This window comes from Bos javanicus, chromosome 25 (genome assembly GCF_032452875.1).
Source record: "Bos javanicus breed banteng chromosome 25, ARS-OSU_banteng_1.0, whole genome shotgun sequence".
In the NCBI taxonomy this organism is placed as follows: Eukaryota; Metazoa; Chordata; class Mammalia; order Artiodactyla; family Bovidae; genus Bos; species Bos javanicus.
In genome coordinates, this window is record NC_083892.1 from 41,480,199 (window position 1) to 41,498,657 (window position 18,459).

At 63.0% G+C, this 18,459-nt stretch overlaps 1 protein-coding gene and 1 long non-coding RNA gene across 3 annotated transcripts; both read right to left on the minus strand.

Annotated features, from left to right (window-relative positions):
- Positions 1–1,224: 1,224 nt before the first annotated feature.
- Positions 1,225–11,599, minus strand: MAFK (MAF bZIP transcription factor K). 2 transcript variants are annotated; one of them, XM_061402380.1, is made up of 3 exons: positions 11,515–11,599; positions 4,343–4,422; positions 1,225–3,574 (listed from the first exon to the last, which is right to left on the minus strand). In XM_061402380.1, the coding sequence occupies exons 2-3, from the start codon at positions 4,376–4,378 to the stop codon at positions 3,137–3,139; spliced, it is 474 nt and encodes a 157-aa protein (XP_061258364.1). In that variant the 5' UTR covers positions 4,379–4,422; positions 11,515–11,599; the 3' UTR covers positions 1,225–3,136. The 2 variants fall into 2 exon arrangements, with proteins under 2 accessions (XP_061258364.1, XP_061258365.1); XM_061402381.1 differs by lacking the exon at positions 11,515–11,599 and adding an exon at positions 5,006–8,853.
- A 232-nt stretch (positions 11,600–11,831) lies between these two features.
- Positions 11,832–13,077, minus strand: LOC133238830 (uncharacterized). Its single transcript, XR_009733649.1, has 3 exons — positions 12,258–13,077; positions 12,109–12,152; positions 11,832–12,017 (listed from the first exon to the last, which is right to left on the minus strand). It is a non-coding gene; the product is annotated as an uncharacterized LOC133238830 (long non-coding RNA).
- Between the last annotated feature and the right edge of the window lie 5,382 nt (positions 13,078–18,459).

Consider the following 18,459-nt stretch of genomic DNA (forward strand, 5'->3'; position numbering starts at 1 on the left):
CTGCGGCTCCGTGGTGAGACGGGGGCGCGACAGCCCGGAGGCTTTGTCCGCAGGGACCTCCGTGTGGTGTGAGTTGCCCAAGGCTGTGCACCAGGAGGGCCCGGGGCCAGGCCTCCTCCTGGACACCCCAGGGTGGTGGGGTCCTGGGGGCAGGGGGCTCCTGGGCAGGCCTGGCACTCAGGGAGCACCCGTTGTGTGTGTGTGGCTCTCTCTCTCACACACCCATACACTACACACACACACACCCCCCTGACGAAGGCTCAGGGAGGCCCAGGGAGGTTGGGCCACTTGCCTGGGTCACAGAGCCTGGAAGCAGGGGGCGGCTCACCCTGGTCCTGGCCCCGCAGCCCCTCTGCTTGTGGCCAGGCCCTCCTGACCTGACAAAGCCAAGGGAGAGGATGCAGATGCTCCGTGCCTCCCCGGCCCACACCCATGGCTGCTGCCTGCCCTGGTTTCTGGCCCCGTTCTGGGGGTCCTGAGAAGCAGCAGGCTGGGGCGGGGTTCCAGCCTCGCTGAGAGAAGGCAGGGGGGAGCTGAGTGCACCTGTCCCCTCACCTGACTCCACGGAAGGGCGCTCAGTGCACGCAGGACGAGCCGGTGGAGGCCAGGCGTGGACTCGCACGGAGCGGCTGGTGCAGAAGCAGAGTCCCTGGGTTATCAGGTGCTGCCCGGGTCAGCTCAGGCAGGGGTGGGCGGGAGGGCCGACAGCAGTCAGAAACGCTGATGAGCAGCTCCCCTGCAAGCCTCTCTTCAGAGGCCGAGGCCGAGGCCGAGTACTAACCCGCCTGACCCTCGGTGGGTCCGTGGAGCACGAGGGGGCAGCATATGAGGACGGGCGCCCCAGCCCAGCAGGCCCAGGCTGGCTGGGCCCCAGCACTGGCTTTCAGGCGAGCATGACTCCTTGCTTTCCCTACACTCCGGGCAGACCCCAGCTCTGCCGCCTCCTGCGGGCTCACTGCAGCCCCAGCCAAGACAGCTGTGCGGGCGTCCGCGACGGGGCAGTGGTGTCCCAGGGAGCCCACCCACCGGCGCCTGACCCCGCCCCACACAGGCCGGGCCGCCTACCCCCAGCAGCTCCGCTGCTGACCCGGCCCCGGGGGGGCGTGGTCACGGCGATGGCTGGGCACGTGCAGCGCCGACAACCCCCTCGGGCAGGGGAAGGACGGACAGACGAAGGACGGACAGACAGCTGTCCCTGAGCGGTAGCCATGCGGCGAGACGACGTGAAACCAGAAAACTCTTTATTGAAAGGTACAAAAGCGTCACAGCAGAGATGTACAGCAATAAATTAGGTGTGGCCAGCCGGGCGGGCCGCTTCCCACCTCGGGGCCACGACATAGGGTCTGTTCTCAATAATTTATATCATGATAAAAGCAGCACAAAAATAAATATTGAAATGAAACTGCTGAGTGGCCGGAGGTGTGGAAGACGGGTGTGGAGCTGACGCACAGGGCCCTGTCGCCAGGGAGCAGGGGTACGGGCCTGTCTTCTTAAATAAAAAAACCCATATATTAAAACTGTGACAATGAAACTCCAACGCTCTGAAAGGAGGAGGGGGCACACGGGTCTCCCAGGCCTGGTCCTGGGAGCAGGGAGGTCCGGCGGGCAGCACTGGGCGGTGGGCAGCCGAATTGAGAGGCCAGGCATGGGAGGGGGTCCCCCCCACCCACACTGCCAGGCAGCTCTGCTCTATAGAGATTTACAGTATCAAATAGGAAGAAAAGGTACGAAAATCTGAACGATAAAATGTGTATATAATTTTATATATATATATACTTTTCTCTTTTAAATATCCCCATGGTCCTTATTGATATCCAATGTGGATTACCTACCATGGCTATGGTGCGGACAGCTTCTCTACATGCCCGCCTGGCTCTGAAGGGACCCAGACATCCCCGAGGCCGCACCTCCCCCCAGACAGGGGGACAATTTTCATCTGCAGCCCTTGGGGCCCTCTGCCCACCCCACACGCTGCCTCCTCCTCCTGGGTGGGCTATCGGTGGAAAGCAAGCAGAGAAGGAGCCGGGAGCTGGAGCTCAGGGCTTCTGGCCTGCGGGGGGCTTGGGGCTCACCACCCACCCACCACCCGCCTCTCGGCCTGGCACCTTCCCAGGAAGGGCGGGAAGGGGCGCCCAAGCCTGGCCACACTCAGGGAAGGGACACCCAGCAAAGGCCACCCGATCATCAGTGGCTCTGAGTGCCAAGAGGAAGAGCGGACGAAGGTTCCAGGCAACGATTAAGCACCAAGGTGGCAGAGTGCCACGTCCTCTGCCGACAGACCGTCCAAGTGTCCCCAGGAGGCTGGTCCTTGCCGCCTCCCCAGCCCAGCGCCCACCCCTCCCCCGTCCTCACCAACAACACTCCTCGTCCTCCAACCTACCCTCCTCCGTGCTTTCCGTCTCATCCAGCAGGACCTCGGCCACTGCCAACTTCACACCTGCTCCCCAGAGAACGTGCTCCCCCTGCCTGACCCCCGGGGCTCCCCTCTCCCGGCCAGGTGGCTGCTGCTCCTCGCTGGGGACCGCCCCTGGGCCACCCGACACGGAGAGGAAACGCAAAGCGTGGGCGGGCCCAGTGACAAGCCGCTCCCGAGGTCCCCAGAGCGGCAGCACCCCGCAGGAGGGCAGGCACACGTGCGCACATGTTCACACGCACAGGTGACCCTCGCACACGCTTGCACAGCCCTTCCTCCACCCACTCAGGGGGTCTGGGCCTCTGGCCGAGGCTGCAGCAGGATCACAGTGTTTGGACCCCGTGGGGGGCGGCTCCTCCCGGGCGCCCAGGTGCAGTCAGCGTGTTGAAGGGGTGCTGGCCCAGCTGGGGGCCCGTGCGGGGTGTGGACACGCTATCTCGTGCAGACGGGCAGCTTGAGGGAGGGGTGGAAGACGTCTGGGCCAGGGGCCTCCTGAGGGCCTTCCGTCCACACGCCCTGCCCCCGCTGGCGCCGGACAGAGAGCCCGGGAGGCAGCCCGGAGCGGGAGACGGCCCGGAGAGGGCGGCGGAGCCCAGGGCAGGCGGGGCGTGCGGTGCGCGTGCGTGTTCGCGTGTGCAGGGCGGGCGGCGCGCGGAACCCCGTCTGTTCCCGCCGGCCGGTCCGCAGGAGTCCGCGGGACCACACCCCTCGGCCGGGCGGGCACTAAGAGGCGGCCGAGAAGGGCACGGAGGCGGAGGCGGCCATCTCGGCGGACTTGACGATGGTGATGACGCTGGTGGTAGCCACCTTGGTGGGCGTGACGGGGCCACGGGCCACGGTGCGGGCGAAGGTCTGCAGGGCCTCGTACTTGGAGCGCAGGGCGTCCAGCTCGAGCCGCATGCTGCTGTTCTCGCGGGCCAGCTTCTCCACCTCCTGCTGCAGCTCCACGCGCTGGCGCTCCAGCTCCTCCTTCTGCGTCACGCGCTTGATGCGGCAGCTGGCCGCGTAGCCCCGGTTCTTGAGCGTGCGGCGCCGCTGCTTCAGGCGCACGACCTCCTCCCGCGTGAGGCCCCGCAGGTGCTGGTTCAGCTCCCGCACCGACATGGACACCAGCTCATCGTCGCTGAGCGCCGCGGCGTTCTCGCCCGCCTCCTTCTTGACCTGCGGGGCCACAGTGCCGGGTCAGCTCCAGGGGCCAGGACTCGGGCGGTGAGTAGCGCGAGGGACCGGGACCCTCTGCCCCCAGGCTGCCCTCCACTGGGCTCGGGACAGGCACCGCGGCCTCACCGGGCGTCGGGCACACACGGCGTGGGGCGCAGGCCATCCTGAGGGAGCCACTGGCTATGCCCTGCTGTGAGCCGGCTACTCCAACCCCGCGAGGCTGTCCCAGCTGTGCTGCCCTCTGGGGACCTCCAGTGCCTGGTCCGGGCTGCTGGGCAGATGGCTGCCCCACCCTGTGCGCCCCTCCGGTCCATGGGGTGTCCCCAAGGCCACCTTGACCCAGCGGGACCCAGCAAGGGCCTGGAGGTCTGCAGGCCACACACCCACACCCACACCCACACACACACCCACCCACACACACACACACACACACACACACACACACACACACACACACGGAGAACGGACTCCGGCCAGCCCTAGGGGCTCTGCGGGATCAGAGGCCACACGCCCACATCCGGGTGCTGGGCTGACAAGCACATCCTGGCCAGCAGGCACCCACCCCTCCTCCCCAACGTCTCCTGAGGCCACAGCCCCGACTCTTCCCGCCTCCTTCAGGTACTTCCTCCAGCCCGCAGCCCCCTCCCGACCCTGCTGACAGGCGCCCTTCCATACACACCAGGGCGGTCCTGGGCTTCTGGGGCCAGAGGGGGCCTCTCCCAGGCCAGTGCCTGGCGCACAGATGGGGCTGCACCCACCATCCCTTACCTTCAACGCCTTGTTCGCTTTGGGATTAGTCGTCATAACCTGGGCACAGTCACCCGGACAGAACCACCTGGAAATGGTAGCTGGAAATCAGAGAGATGCATGCAGTCAGTTTATGGTGGGGGCTGGGTGGACAGGCCGCCGTCACAAGTGACTTGAGCGGGAACGGCCCCCTGCAGGGGGTCACAGCATCCCGTAAGCGAGGGCATCCTGGTGGGCCTGAGCCTCTGCCAAGGGCAGAGGGAACACCGGGTTACTTCCTCCAGTCCAGCATCCGCCATCGGGGTGGCCTGGACACACCTCGTCCAGCAGCGGTCACAACAGCTGCCCCGCCCGCAGGGCCCTGGCCACAGGCGCTAGCGTCGAGGGCCGGCACCAGGCAGGAGCCGCGGCTGCCTCCTGCTTTCGCCCTGAGCTGGACGGCGGCAGCTGGGCAGCGCGGGACACCTCGCCTGGGGTCCACGTGCGCAGCAGCAGAGTCCCTCCCAGGAGGCCACGCCTCAGCCGAGAAGCATGCTGGCCCCAGGGACGCGCCCACCCTGGCAGGACCCCGTCACCCTGGAACCACCTGGCCCCCGACAGGAAGGCCCCCTCTGGGGAACTCCAGCCTTGCTGAGCTCACCCCCACGACCGGTGGGGCAGCCCCATCCTCCCCGGAAGACCTACCTCCTCCTGGGGCACTGCAGCGGTGACATCACCCCCTCCACTGAGGCCGCCCCACAGCCATGACCCGAGGCCCAGAGGCAGAGTGGGGGCTCCCACCGCCTCCAGCGCCCACCGACCGTCTGGCGGGAGCTGTCCCCGCCGCCCGCCAGCCCCCACCGCCCGCCCTTCTCATTTTCGCGTCTGCATTGTGTCACACATTCTAATCATTCATGAAAAAGCCAGCCAAAGCATCCCAAGCATGATTCCCCTCTGATAGTTGCCATGGCGACCTTGGGAAGTAGCCAGCCCCTGGTGGTCGTCATGGAAACGGAGAAGCCCACAGCAACAATGGCTTTGGGCAGGCTGCGCCGACAGGACAGGTTGTGGGGCGGCAAGTAGGCCCCCCGGGCCCACAGCTGGGGAAGGGGTGCAGAAGACCCGGCCCCGACTCATGCACGGGTCTCGGGCTCACAGGTTCAGGGCCCGCCCCCCGGTTCTGAGGTGAACTGAGCAGAGAGAGACACCCAAGGAGGGTCTGGGGCCAGAGGTGGAGCTGCAGCAGAGGCTGTGTCTCACGGTGAGGGAGGCCTGCTGGGCAGTCTCCCCGCAGCCTGAGACCCTCATGGTGGCGCCACCTGGACTCACCCAGGCACTGGTCCCGCCTCTGGCGGCCCGCCCACCCTTCAGTACCAGACAGTCTCAGCATCCCGGTCTGTGCCCAGTCTGCTCTCCCAGCCCTGGGGGCACCGGGCCCCTGGGCCCTCTTGAGCTCACGCCTGTGCCCACGGTGGACACACGGCTGCGTGTCCTGGGTGAACCCAGGAGGTGAACCCACAAGAGGTGAGAACTGCAGCCTGACTGCGGCCTGACCCCTAGGGACCCAGTGCGCCCCGTGGGCCACCCCTCCCTCCAGCTCGGGAGTCAGCCCCGGTCTGGAGAAGCCACCAGGAGGGCCGGTGGGCCGGGCGGTCGAGAGGCCATGAGAAACTTCTCCACGTCGAGCGAGGAGGGGCCGCTATCGTTCCAGCCCGCTCCCAGCACGCCAGGGCATAGCTGGGCGGTGAGTCACCAGCTGTTTACAGAGCTGGGCTCACATTCCCACAGGCGGAGGCCCCGCCCACCCCCGGTGGGAAAGGAAGGGCAGGGGGCCTGTGCTGGACCCAGCAGACCCTCAGGGACGCGCCAGCCTGGCTGGGACCCCAGCGCCTTCCCAGGGGCGCCTCCCCTGGGGACCTGCCCACCGTGACGTCACCGGGTGGGCACCCAGGGCCCAGGACGCACACGGGACTGGGGCTCGGCATCCCCGTCCACCGGGTCGAGCTGGCTGCAGACCCCAGGCCCCACGTCTGCCGGCACTGAGTCTACCTGGCCCACCGCCTGGCCTCTGGGCCCACGACTTGGGCGAGGAGCCTTGGCAGAGACGGGGGAGAGCAGCCTGGCTGGGGTCCCCCCGGGGCCTGCCCTCAGTCCTCAGACCCCCACCAACCAGACAGAGCCAAGGGGCTGGTCCCCAGCCTCTGAAACACCTCTCCTCTCTGTGGGTCTTGGTCTTCTCTTCTGAAAAACGAGGGGATCGGAACCAAGGGCCCAGTGCCAAACGTCCTCAGCTGGGCCACTCCGGTGACGCCCAGAGACAATACCCTGACCCTGGGCGCTCACCCCAGGGTCTGCACAGGACCCCCACCCCAGGGGAAGGGAGGCGAGCCCCAGGCAAGCAGACACTGGCCGGCCCTGTCCATCGTCACGACCCCCACAGACCCAGGCGTGACCCCCACAGACCCAGGCGCGTTAGTGCTCGGCTTCCAACGCCCTCAGGGCCCGGGGGCTCACGTTGAAGTCAGGCTGTGGGTCAGCGGGCCAAGAGCCCTTCCATGGACTCAGTAAGGGAACAGGAGTGGCAGGCTACTCGGCTCTCCCCAAAACACCCGAAACACCCCCAGAACCGACCTCACGTCACTTCAGGCTTCAGAAAACAACAGCTTGCTTTTGGAAAGAGGTTCAGAGAAGAGTTTTGCAGGTGTGAACGAGAGTTTGTAGAACAACTGACTGGGGAAGAGCTGCCCTGAAAAGGTGTTTGTGACCCCCGCAGCCGTGCAGGCCAGCAGAGGTGGGAGCTGGCCAGGGAAGACGGCGGCCGGGGCGGGCAGGATGCCCAAGGCCAGCGCTGCTGCGTCAGAGCCTGGACCCTCACACACCTTCCCGACAGCCCGGCCAGCGGCTCCTCCTGGTGCCGCCACCCGCAAAGCCGGGCCCGCGCCAGGCTGGGACACTGGACGGGGCTGCTCTGCCCCTTCTCATGCCCCGAGGAGCTGCTGGTGCAGCACGCAGCCAGCACCTCTCCCAGGAGCACCTCCCAGCCAACTGTCGGCTCAGAGGCTGCTTTTCAACCCAAAGCCAGAAACTCCGTTCCAGCTGAACACAAAAGAGGACGTCCTCTGTAGGGAAGGGGACCCAGCGGCCTAGACAGAGGCAACCTGGAGACCACACGGCCTGCAGTGAACTCGGGAGCGTGCCTCCCCTTCTGGGCCCATGAGAAGCAGGGCAGGGCAGGGCGCCCAGTCTGACAGTACAGGACTGCCCTTCCAGCAGGCAGGTGAGCCGGGGCCAGGATCACTTCCTGCCCTCCTCCTAAGTCCCTGCTGCGGCTGAGACCTGGCTCCCGGGGTGACGCACGGCCTGGCCGGCCCCTGTGTGCTCCAGCCTTCACCAGGCCGGGCCAGGGTCCGGGGCCCAGGAAACCCGTTCTTCATCAGGGCAGCCACTGGCAAACGGGGGCGCGACCCACCTGGGCAGCCCTGGGCTTAGATCACCCAGGAGCAAAGGGGGCCTCGAGAGTCTCAGATTCTCACTGGATTGCACGACCAGTCTGCATGCCCAGGTCGTGAGCCCGGGCGGGAGAAGCCGAGTCTCCAACGTCAGCGTCGAGCAGGGCAGGTTCCCGATGCCCACAGCGCTCAGCCTGAGAGAGGGGGTCGGAGCGGACCTCCCATTGCCAGGCCTCAGGGCTGTCCAGGGGGCGTGGCAGCCAAGAGTGAACCCCAAAGCCAGAACCACCATGCCGTGCTGCCTCTGCTCTGGGGACTGGGGCCGCCTCTTGAGAGACCCTCAGCCGACTGCCCCTGGGGCTGGTGCCACAGCAGGAGCCTGTCTGTCGAACAAGCACCCGTCGACTCATCCGACCCTGGAAGGAGCCAGCAGAGGCAGGTCCCAGAAACAGGAGGGTGCCCGCCGCCTGCGCCAGCTCCCTGAGACGGGGGTGTGTCCCGCCGCACCCTGCCGGCCACCCCACCGGCCCAGCCCACACCCAGCCTGCAGGCTGGCCCTGGCTGGCTGCCCTCCGGCAAGACGTGACTGTCTGCCTGGCCTGGAGGACGTCTGGTCACCTTGCCTTCGCAGCCCGAGGAAGCTGTGTCATCCTGGCCATGTCCAGAGGAGACTCAGGCAGCCGCCAGGCTGACAGCAAGCTGAACGCTGCCCCACCCCCGCCACAGCTTCAGGCTGGGCCCCTGCTCCCCTGGAGCCCCCACGGCAGGGGGTTCTGCTCTGCCCCAGCCCAGCGGGGCTGACCAGGGCTCCGACCAGCCCCACCTCTCTGTCCAGCCAGGGACGCGACAGCGGTGGACCACCCCAGCCCGCACGGCCCCAGAGACACCCCCTCTCGCACCGCGCTCCTCCTGGGTCTCCAGCGTGGGTGGCGGCCACAGGCCCCCCTCCCCTCCGCGCCCACCTGCTGGCTTGGCCTGCATCCCCGTTGATGCTGCAGCCCTTTGGCACCGCCTGGGCACGGGCCCCCGAGTCTGGTCTGGATTCCCATCCCAGTGCCTCAAGCACAGCCCCCACAAGCAGGCGGGGGGTCCCTCCTGAAGCCCCCACTCGTCTGTGCCGGGGGCCTTCCCACTTCCGAGCTCCTGCCCCTCTGCCATTGCCCCCTTCCTTGCCTCGCTTCATGTGTGGGAGGTGGGCACCCCCTCCTGAGCACGCATCCAGGGCAGCGCTCAGGACCAGCGCTGACCTTTCTGTCCAAGGCCTGCCTCCCTCGATGGGTGGAGGGCAGGGGCGCTCTCACCTCCCCATTCCCCATGACTCCTGGCAGGTGGGAGGCCTGCTGCGTGAGCAGGTGACAGCGCCTGTGTGAGGGAGGGGCTGGGGCGTCCCACCCCGTGTCCTCTCTGCCCCTCTGCCCAGGGCACCCAGGTGGGCAGCGCAGAAAGGCAGGCCAGCCACACCAGGCACTGGGCGTGGGGCCCGCCCCTCTGGTAGGTGAGGCGCTGTGGGGCTCAGATTCCTTGGGGAGAACTGTGTGTCTGTAGACTGAGATCCCGCAGGTTCATCTCTACCTGCTCTAAAATTCTACAATTGTGAGATGACACTCTCAATTTCCTGAAACTGTAAGAAAGAGGAAACATGACGAGTCTGTGACTTATAAAAAGCAAAAGTAAATACCGGAGCAGTGCATCTTCCATCAGCCGAGGACAGGGAGGCGGGGAGCAGAGAGGAGAGTGACTCACTGTTTACTGCCCCGAGGAGCAGCCACGCAGAGGACCGTCCCCACTGGCCGGGGCTCCATTTCCCGTGCGGGCTGGACCCGCCGTCCAGAAAGTCCATCCAGAAACCTTTAGACTCGGGAACGGCCAGGACACGGGCAGGAATTCTGGGCTGCCTGAGACTGTAAACAAACTCTCCAGCTACGGCAGAGCCTGAGCGTGAAAACACGCACTTCAGTGGACAAAGAACGCCCGGAAAACGAACTCGCTTGGCGGCAGCCTCAGTGCAGGGCTGGAGAAAGGGCTGGAACACAGCAAGCCCCGGAGCCGACTTCCCCGGTAGCCGCGATTCAACTCCCATTTTTAGCAACTACCTTGAAAGTGAGCGATGCTCAACTTGGAAGCTGTCCCTTAAAGGCCAGCCCTGCTCAAGCACGAGACACAAACACGCTCAGGCGAGAAGCCTCGCTTGTGGTTCTGAATTAATAAATGTTTTATTCTGGAACACCGAGAGGTCCAGCTTTAAGTTGTAAGAGCAGACACCCTCTACCGAGCTCAAACATCCCTACTGGACCCAGGGAGGGAAGTTCTCGCATAGGAGGCAACCATCCACAAGGCAGGTGTGCCCCACCCACCTGCACAGCCTACCTTCAGTGTTCCAGGCCCTCCCACCTGCTTAAAGGAACGCTTTTTAAAAAAGGGTCAACCCCCCACCAGCCAGCAAAGACATCAAGCTTGCGGACTGGGCTTCAGAGATGGCAGGCAAGGCATCCGGCCACACTTCATTAAGACTCCTGGGCAGCAACCACTGTGCTGGCAAAACCTGATAGATGCCAACAAAGGGGCGAGGGGAGGGCGATGGGCCGCCAAGCCACACTACCGGGAAGCCACTGAGCTGTCACTATGGGCTGCATGTGGACGTCCGAGTCCCGGGACCTTGGGAGAACAGGCGCCTGGCAAGAGGGGGCTGAGTGGCAGTCAACTCTGAATGGACTGTCAGGGGGAGGACCTCACTTCTCTAGGCTGCCCTACCGTGGGGAAGGTAAACAAGAGCGTAATCATTAACACAAGACGGAGAGCAGGGGACTTCCAGCAACAACGCGGCCGCAGGCAGCTCCCGGAATGTGAGCAGAAGGGGCGAGTGCCGCTTGGTTGAGGGCTCCGGGACACGTGGCGAGTGAGGACACTGGTTCGGGGGCCAGGGGACGGGGGCCAGGGCGGAGCGACCTTGCTTTCCCAACGCAGACCCGAGGCCAGGTGGCGGGGCAGGTGTGTGGAAGCGCGCGGTGTCCGGAACTCAAAAGAAGTAGCGAAGGGTCTCTGTTTCCAGTTAGAAGAGGCGGAGACCCCCACTCAAAGAAGAGAAAGATGAGACGCGAGCCACGGACTTCGGGAAATGACGCGCTCGTCGCCCCCCTCCCCACCACAAGCTCCCACGCCGAGGCTTCCCTCGGTGAACCCCGGCAGGTCGGCTGCTCGGACAGGGACCCGGTCAGCGAGGCCCCTGCTCCTCGCCCTGCGCACGTCCGGCGCGGCAGGGACCCGGGCGCGCGCGGGCAGCGCAGGCCCGGCCTGAGCGCCGCTGGGGCGGGACCGCGCCGCCAAGCCGGGCAGCGCCCAGGTGCGCGAGGCCCGGGTCGCCCGGGTCGCCATGCGCTCCCCGGCACGTGGCCCCCGCCGCGCCCCCGCTTCCCCCAAGCGCATCTCCGGGGGCCCGGAGGGCAGAACAGGTGGGGCGGGCCTGGCAGGGGCGCCGGGCCCGCCGAAAAGCCGCGTTGCCCACCCGTCCCTCCCCGGGCCCGCCAGGCGCCCGCCTCCCCCGGACGCGGGCCGGGGCTCAGGGATGGGGGCGCGCCCTCAAGGAAGGGCCCCCCGCCCGTGCGGCGCGCTCGGGGCTGGACACCCGACCGCAGGTGCGCCGACCGGGCCAGGGTCCCGAGGTCCGACACCAGCGGCCGCGGGTCCGAGGCGGCAGACACTCTGCGGCGGGCGCCCCCCGGGCGGCCCCTCGGCCCCCCCCCCCGGCCCCGCCCGTCCGCCCCTCACCTGGCGTCGCGCGGGGGGCGCGGGCGCGCGGCGGCTCCTCGCGGGCACGCGCTCTCTTCGCGCTCAGTCTCGCGCTTCCCGTCGGCCGCTGCCTTCGCCGAGCGCTCGGGCTCCGACCTCACGGAGAACAACAAGTCCCCCCCGCCGCCCGCCGCCAGCCCGCCCGCCCGGCTCCCCAGCATCTGACACCGCTTCCGGGATCGGCGTCGGCGCGCGTCACGCCGCCCCGCCCACCGCGCGCCGCCCCGCCCACCCGCCGCGCGCGCCAGCGCCCCGCCCACTCGAGGCACCACCCACCGCGCGCCCCGCCCCGCCCAGGCCCCGCCCAGCGGAGGCTCCGCCCCCGAGCCCACCTGCGCTGAGTCGACCCGCCGTACCTGTGACCGCAGGTGCCGCGCGCGCCGCGCGGTGGCGGCAGCAGTCCCCAGATGTCGAGAGCCGGGAGCACCCCATTCTCCCTCGAGCTCGTCCGCTCTCAGCTCGATGGAAGGGCAAACTCCTGTCTGCAATCCACATCCATATTCGCCGGTTGACCTCCGGAACCTAATCTTAAACGCCCCCCATCCCCCAGGCCCGCGCATCCCTGAGACTCACCAGGGCCCTCAGAAACCCCCGATCTCTTGATTTACCAGTTTGACCTAGATATGGGTAGAGAGAACAAGATAAAATGGTGTTAAATGGTTTCAACCCAGAGCCTCAGTGTTAAGGGGCTCCAAGACCCATGACCTGGAAACAGTGCCCACCTAAGGCCCAGCTGATGGTTGCTGTGGGGTGGCAGACCCCCAAAAAGCAGAATAGAATGCTGCCCAGACTCAGGCCAGGGCCAGCCCGGGAGAGGAGAGCCCGCTCCTGCTGCACGTGGAGGCTGAAGCTGGGGAGCTGACCCATTCCCCCCTCCTCAGCACTTGGATGGCATGCCAGATCCCTGGACGGTTTCTGGATCTTTCTCGGAAATAATGAGCTACGTCCATGAGGCCACATTTCTGGGTTCTGAGAGAGCAGGGAAAGTCGCTAAGGCTGGTATGAGGGCGAGGGGGCCTCGAACCATCTTGGGCCCTTCAGAGTGTATCCCAGCAACAAATGGGAGAAAGTGCCAAGGGGTTTTCGAGTCCCCCGTTTGCAGTCCCCATGACAGGTGGGCTTCTTTCTGAGCAACCTGCTCTGCCAGGGTGCCCTGGCCTTGTGGGGCCACCAGGCATGCTGGACTTTGCCGATGGCCTCAGCAGTAACAGCTGCCAACAAACACAGGAGCGTTCGCCTCTCCAGGATGTTTTCAGAGCTGGAATTTGAAAGGTGTTTCCCCTTCTCCCAGCCCACGCCCTCCGTCCCCAGATTGTGGCTCTCTCAGCAGGACACCACGGTGAGAGGTCAGGCTGACGGACTCTCTCCTCCCTGTCCTCATTCCCCTCACCAGCCTGCAGACTCTTTGTATTAACTTGGTTACCAAGGGCGCTGTCTAAATGGCCTCCTCAGTGCCGTGACCTCCCAGCACGCAGAAGCGGCAGCAGGTGGCTGTGGGAGCTGGGGGGTGCGCCTGTGCTGGGGCCAGTCACGCAGGTCCACTTCTGGGCGGCACGCAGAAGCGGCAGCAGGTGGCTGTGGGAGCTGGGGGTGCGCCTGTGCTGGGGCCAGTCACGCAGGTCCACTTCTGGATCTCAGTTTCCTCAGCTGGAAAATGGGCTTGATGAACGAACTTCTTTACAAAACCGAAACTGAGTCAGAAACTTGGAGCAGGAGCTTATGGTTACCGGGGTGGGGAGTGTCGCGGGGCAGAAAGGTTGGGAGCTTAGCCTTGACATGTACACACTGCTGTAGTTAAGACAGATAACCAACAGGGACCTGTATCACAAGTTCCCTGTATAGCACAGGGAACTCTGCTCAATACTCTCTAATAACCTAAATGAGAAAAGAATTTGAAAAACAGGAGATACATATACATGTATGACTGAATCGCCTTGCTATATACCTGAAGCTAATGCAACACTGTTAATCAATTCTCCAACATAAAATAAATTTTTTAAATAAAAAATAAGATGGGCTTGATAAAACCAAAATGAAGACGGGCTTTTTATTTTTAATTAATTAATCACTTGGGCTGCACTGGGTCTTAGCTGTGGCATGTGGGATCTAGTTCCCAGACCAGGCATCGAACCCGCGCTGGCAGCCCCAGGCCCCCCGCACTGGGAGCACAGTGTCCTAGCCACTGGACCATCAGGCCAGTCCTGAGATGGGCTTTTTAAAAGTGATGTTGAGACAACATGATAACCATTCAGGATAAGATAAAGTTGGGCCCATGGTTTACCTACAGGGTACGGCAGTATTATGCATCTCGAAGGGATCAAGTAATTATTAATAATATTTTAAAAGAAGCCATGAAATGATGAGAAGGTTCTGGAAGTGGATGGCAGTGGTTGCCCAGCAATGAGAACGTGCTTGACGCCTCCGAGCTGAAACACCAAAAATGGTTAAAATGGGGAATTACACTTTATTTGTATGTCGCCACGACAAGAAAAACAACCTTAAGAAAACATTCACATATTGAAGAATACACGAGTGACTTCCTTTATAACTTCTCAGTGGGAAAAGGTTTCTTCTAATTATGATGAAAAGTCGAAACATAAAAATGACTTAATGACTTCCCTGGTGGTTCAGTGGCTAAGAGTCCGCCTGCCAATGCAGGGGACATGGGTTCGGTCCCTGGTCTGGGAAGATCCCACATGCTGTGGAGCAACAAAAGCCCATGTGCCCTGGAGCCCGCGCTCTGCAGCGAGAGAAGCCACCGCAAGGAGCAGCCTGTGCGCCCCAGCGAAGAGGAGACCCCACTCAGCACGACTAGAGAAAGCTCGGGGGGGCGACAAAGAACCAGCACAACCACAAAACACTAAAAAATTTAAAAGTAATTAAGGCAAAAATCACCATAAGCAAAGTTACCACACAAAGAATAGACTAGGACTCCTCTCCTCGTCCGCAAAGGACTCCTAGAAATGTAAAAGACCAACAGAAGGAGCAAAGGGTAGGAAGAGTCAGCGACAGAAAAGGACAACTACACGACAGACGCAGCAAAGACGCCCACCGCAGACGGAGCGCACGTCACCATGGCATCGCAACGCCCGGTCCATCTTCCAGGCTCCAAGGCCAGAGCACCTCCTCAGATGGAGAGGCTGGAGGCAGGAGCCCTGGAGCGCACTGCTGGGGGGTTGGGGGAGTATCTGGCAGCTTCTTCCATGTTGCCTTGGACCTTACTCAACCTTAGACCCAGTCACTCACTTCGAAATCTGTGCCACATGTGCACCTGGTCACATGTGAAGCTGGGTGTATGAGCTCACCATTGTGGCAGTACCTGCAATAAAGGAAGACGGGAAGCCACCGCATTGTCATTATCAAGGGACCAGCTGAATAAACTGCGGACGCCTGCATCACGGAGTACCACGCAGCCATGCAAAAAGTACGCGCGAGGTCCTGCGCGTTACCAAAGCCCTCAGGGTCTGTTATACACGAAGCATCAAGGTGCAGAACTAGCGGATGATGTGCTGCCTTTAGTGTCAGCAAGGGAAGAACATAAAAACGTATACAGTCGGCGCTCTGTATCTTCCGGTTCCATATCCTCAGGTGCACCCAGTCTCAGATTGAAAATATTCAGGGGTAAAACTTCTCAAAAGTTCCAGAAAGCAAAAACTCGAGTCTGCAATGCACTGGCAGCTATTTACATAGAAATTACATCACATTAAATGTCACAGGTAATCTAGAGATGATTGAGAGTATGTGTGTGTAGGTTTCGTGCAAATACTGCGATTTAAAAAAAATATATTTTTGGTTGTGCCTCATGGCATATGGGATCTCAGTTCCCTGACCAGGGACCGAACCTCTGGCCCCTGGACGTGGAAGCGCAGAGTCGTAACCACTGGACGACCAGGGAAGTCCCCTGTGCTGTGGAAGGGACTTGCGCAGCCTTGGAGCTTGGTTTCCATGGAGGACGTTCGGCCACATTCACGTCTGTTCCTGCAGAAGGCAGGCTGGGGGTAGAACAGAAACCGGGGGCAGGGGGTGCCTGTGGCTGGCGGGGCCGACGCCGTGGGACAGAAACGAGGCGCCATGTCAGCCTCTTTACGTCAGTTCCGCTGGCAGACCGTGCAACGTGTTAGCTATTCAAAGCTATAAAGTCAAATTAAAAATGAAATAAGATGGAGGGAACTAGGCTGACCTCACACGACTGTCATGAGAGTGCACTTTCTAAATGGCTGGGAAGACCTTTGCACAGCTCTGGGTCCTGGTTGGCCTTGACAAATAGCCCATTTATGACGGCTTTATGGTGAAGGCAGAGCTGGTTACCAGATAAACGGCTCCTCTTTGCCCTGGGAAGAGGCTTGTGACCGTCAGGGCCCCCGCCTGCAGTAGACAGACCTGCTCGTTGCCCAGCTGGGTAGAGCTGGTTCCCAGGGAGGAGTCTGGGCCCCCCTCTCCACCCAGGGTCCACCCAGCTCCTCCCTCCTCCCAGACAGCTGGAGGCCATGGGCAGATTCAGGTGGCCCTGGCCAAGGTCCAGGTAAAGGGAGGGACACTGAGGCCTGAAGACCAGTGACTCTGTCTGCAGGGGAGGGGACGAGGGGCCCGCTTCAGCTCTGTGGGGGGGCCCAGCAGTTACGACCCCTCAGCGTCCCCACAGTTGCCCTCAGGATCCCGGACCCCTGAAAGGTGGGGGGCTGGACTGCAGGGTGGGGGCAGACTGCAGGGGCTCCTCCTGCACGCCCCACCCAGCCCCGGACAGGCCAGCAGGGCTCTGGAGGAACCATGGGTTGCCGCTGGCCCTCAGGCCCGTGTGGGGCCACCCTCGCTGGGAGATGTGTGCACCCGCTCCGGGCCCTGGTCCCTCCCCCGGGGGAGCTTCGGGGCCAAGGCCCCTCCTGGGAGTGCAGAGCCGCCCCGCTGCTCCCCGCAGCCTGGGCCCCGCCAGGAAGCAGGGGTGAGGGGGCGGCTGGGAGCATCTGCCTGCTGGTTCCCCGCCTCCGGTTTCTGGGGCGAAGGAGGTGGTGGCCTGGCCAGGACCAGCGTCCGTCTGGAACCCTCTGTGTCCCAGCGGTCTCCTCCCCTTCCAGCTCCGGGGAAGGGGCCCCTCCATCTCCACCCTGGGAGGGGAGCAGGGGGCCGCAGAGGGAGGAAGCGGAGTCAGGCTCCCAAGGGCGCTTGGCCTTCTCCACGTCCATCGCGCAGAGCTGCCCGAGGCTCACACGGGAGAGCGCTCCGAGAAAGGACGAGACCTCAGTTATCGCGGCCGAGACGGTCCCAGGTTCACATGTTACTGAGTAATAAAGCTGGTCTCCAGTCACGTTTTGAGAACAACTCTATCAAGTTTCCTAAAGAAGTTACCTCCCTCCACCCCCCGCAACCTCCCTGCCCACCGCCTCTCCTGTGTTTACCTGGGGCCCTGGGGCTTGGAACCGGCTCCTGGAGTTATGGGGGGTCCTCGCGGGACTGAACCCCCACCCATGGGGTATGCACTGACCCTGGGAGTTAGTGCTGGAGTGGAACTGAGTTGTAGGAGTTGGGCGGCAGCCGAGTGCCCTGCAAAGCTCCTGCTCCCAGGTGAGGGTCCCGTGACCGCCCCACCCCGACATTTCTAGCCCGTCCGCAGCGGCCAGCCAGGGGGGGCATGCTGGCTGCCCTCGTGGTCTGCAGCCCCATCCCACACTGGCACCCACGGGCTATCCAGGTATTACTTGGCCTCCTTTCCCAGGTGGAGCACCTGAGACTCAGGCGATGGCAAGCTGGCTTGTGGCCACCAGCGTCTCACTAAAGATGCTCACTCCCTTGTCTCGGGGCCCCCAGACCCTGCGGGTTATAAAGGAGGAGGAGGGCCCGCAGTGACGGCGGCTCCGAGCGCTGGTTCTCACAGGACTGTGGGGCAGGGAGACCGCATGCCACGCCACGGTCCCTCCATCCTTTGATTCTGCAAAGAGACACACCTTTCCTGCCCGTGGGACTTAGAGATGCTGGAGGGCGGGGTTCTCAACCGGGATGATTCGGGCCTGGGGGCACTTGGTCAAGACTGGACACTGTTTTGTATTTTGGGTTGTCACAGCTTGGAGAAGCAACAAAGACTGTGGCCAGAAGTTCCTCTCTCGGTAACTGCACTTGACTTCAGGATCCAAAACTAAAAATTCTTTTCCCAAGTCATGCCTTTCCGTCTGGAGTCGTAAGTGACCACGATAATGGTGCGTGTTTACACAGCCGTGTGGCCTTCGCTTCAGAGAGCAAGCCAGAGGCTTCCTCGCCAGTGAAGCCAGTGATGCTTTCTGTGTGTGATACCTACACAGAAGCCCTGTAGCCTTCCCTGCCGATGCTGTGGGTCTGCTCAAGAGGACATTTTGAGCGGTTCTCCCCTGTCCTATTGAGAAAAAAAATTGCTACTGGCATCTAGCATGTGGCGGCCAGGAATGCTGCTAAACATCCCAGAATGCACGGGGCAGCCCCAGAAAGCAAAGAAGGCTGCAGGGCAGAACGAGAGGAAGTGGCAGCCCACTCCAGCGTTCTTGCCTGGAAACCCCATGGACGGAGGAACCTGGTGGCAAAGCTTAGCAGCCAAACGACAACTACACACACGCCGGCGAAGCCGCTCAGTCGTGTTCGACTTTGTGCAACCTGATGGACTACAGCCCACCAGGTTCCTCCCTCCACGGAATTTTCCAGGCAAGAGTACTGGAGTGGGCTGCGGTTTCCTTCTCCAATATATCCACACAGTCCCTATCAATAAACAGTATATTGATTTTTTTTTAAAGGATGGTAAGAAACTGCTCTGGGGAAACGCGAGTCTCGTGTCCCCCATGCCCCACAACAACGACAGAAGCAGCTGCGTTCTGTGTCCTTCTCGGCCCCAGACGCAGGGTGAGGCCACCAGATGCCTTCACCAGATGCCCCCGCCAAGGACCCGGAGCCACAGCTCCGTCACCT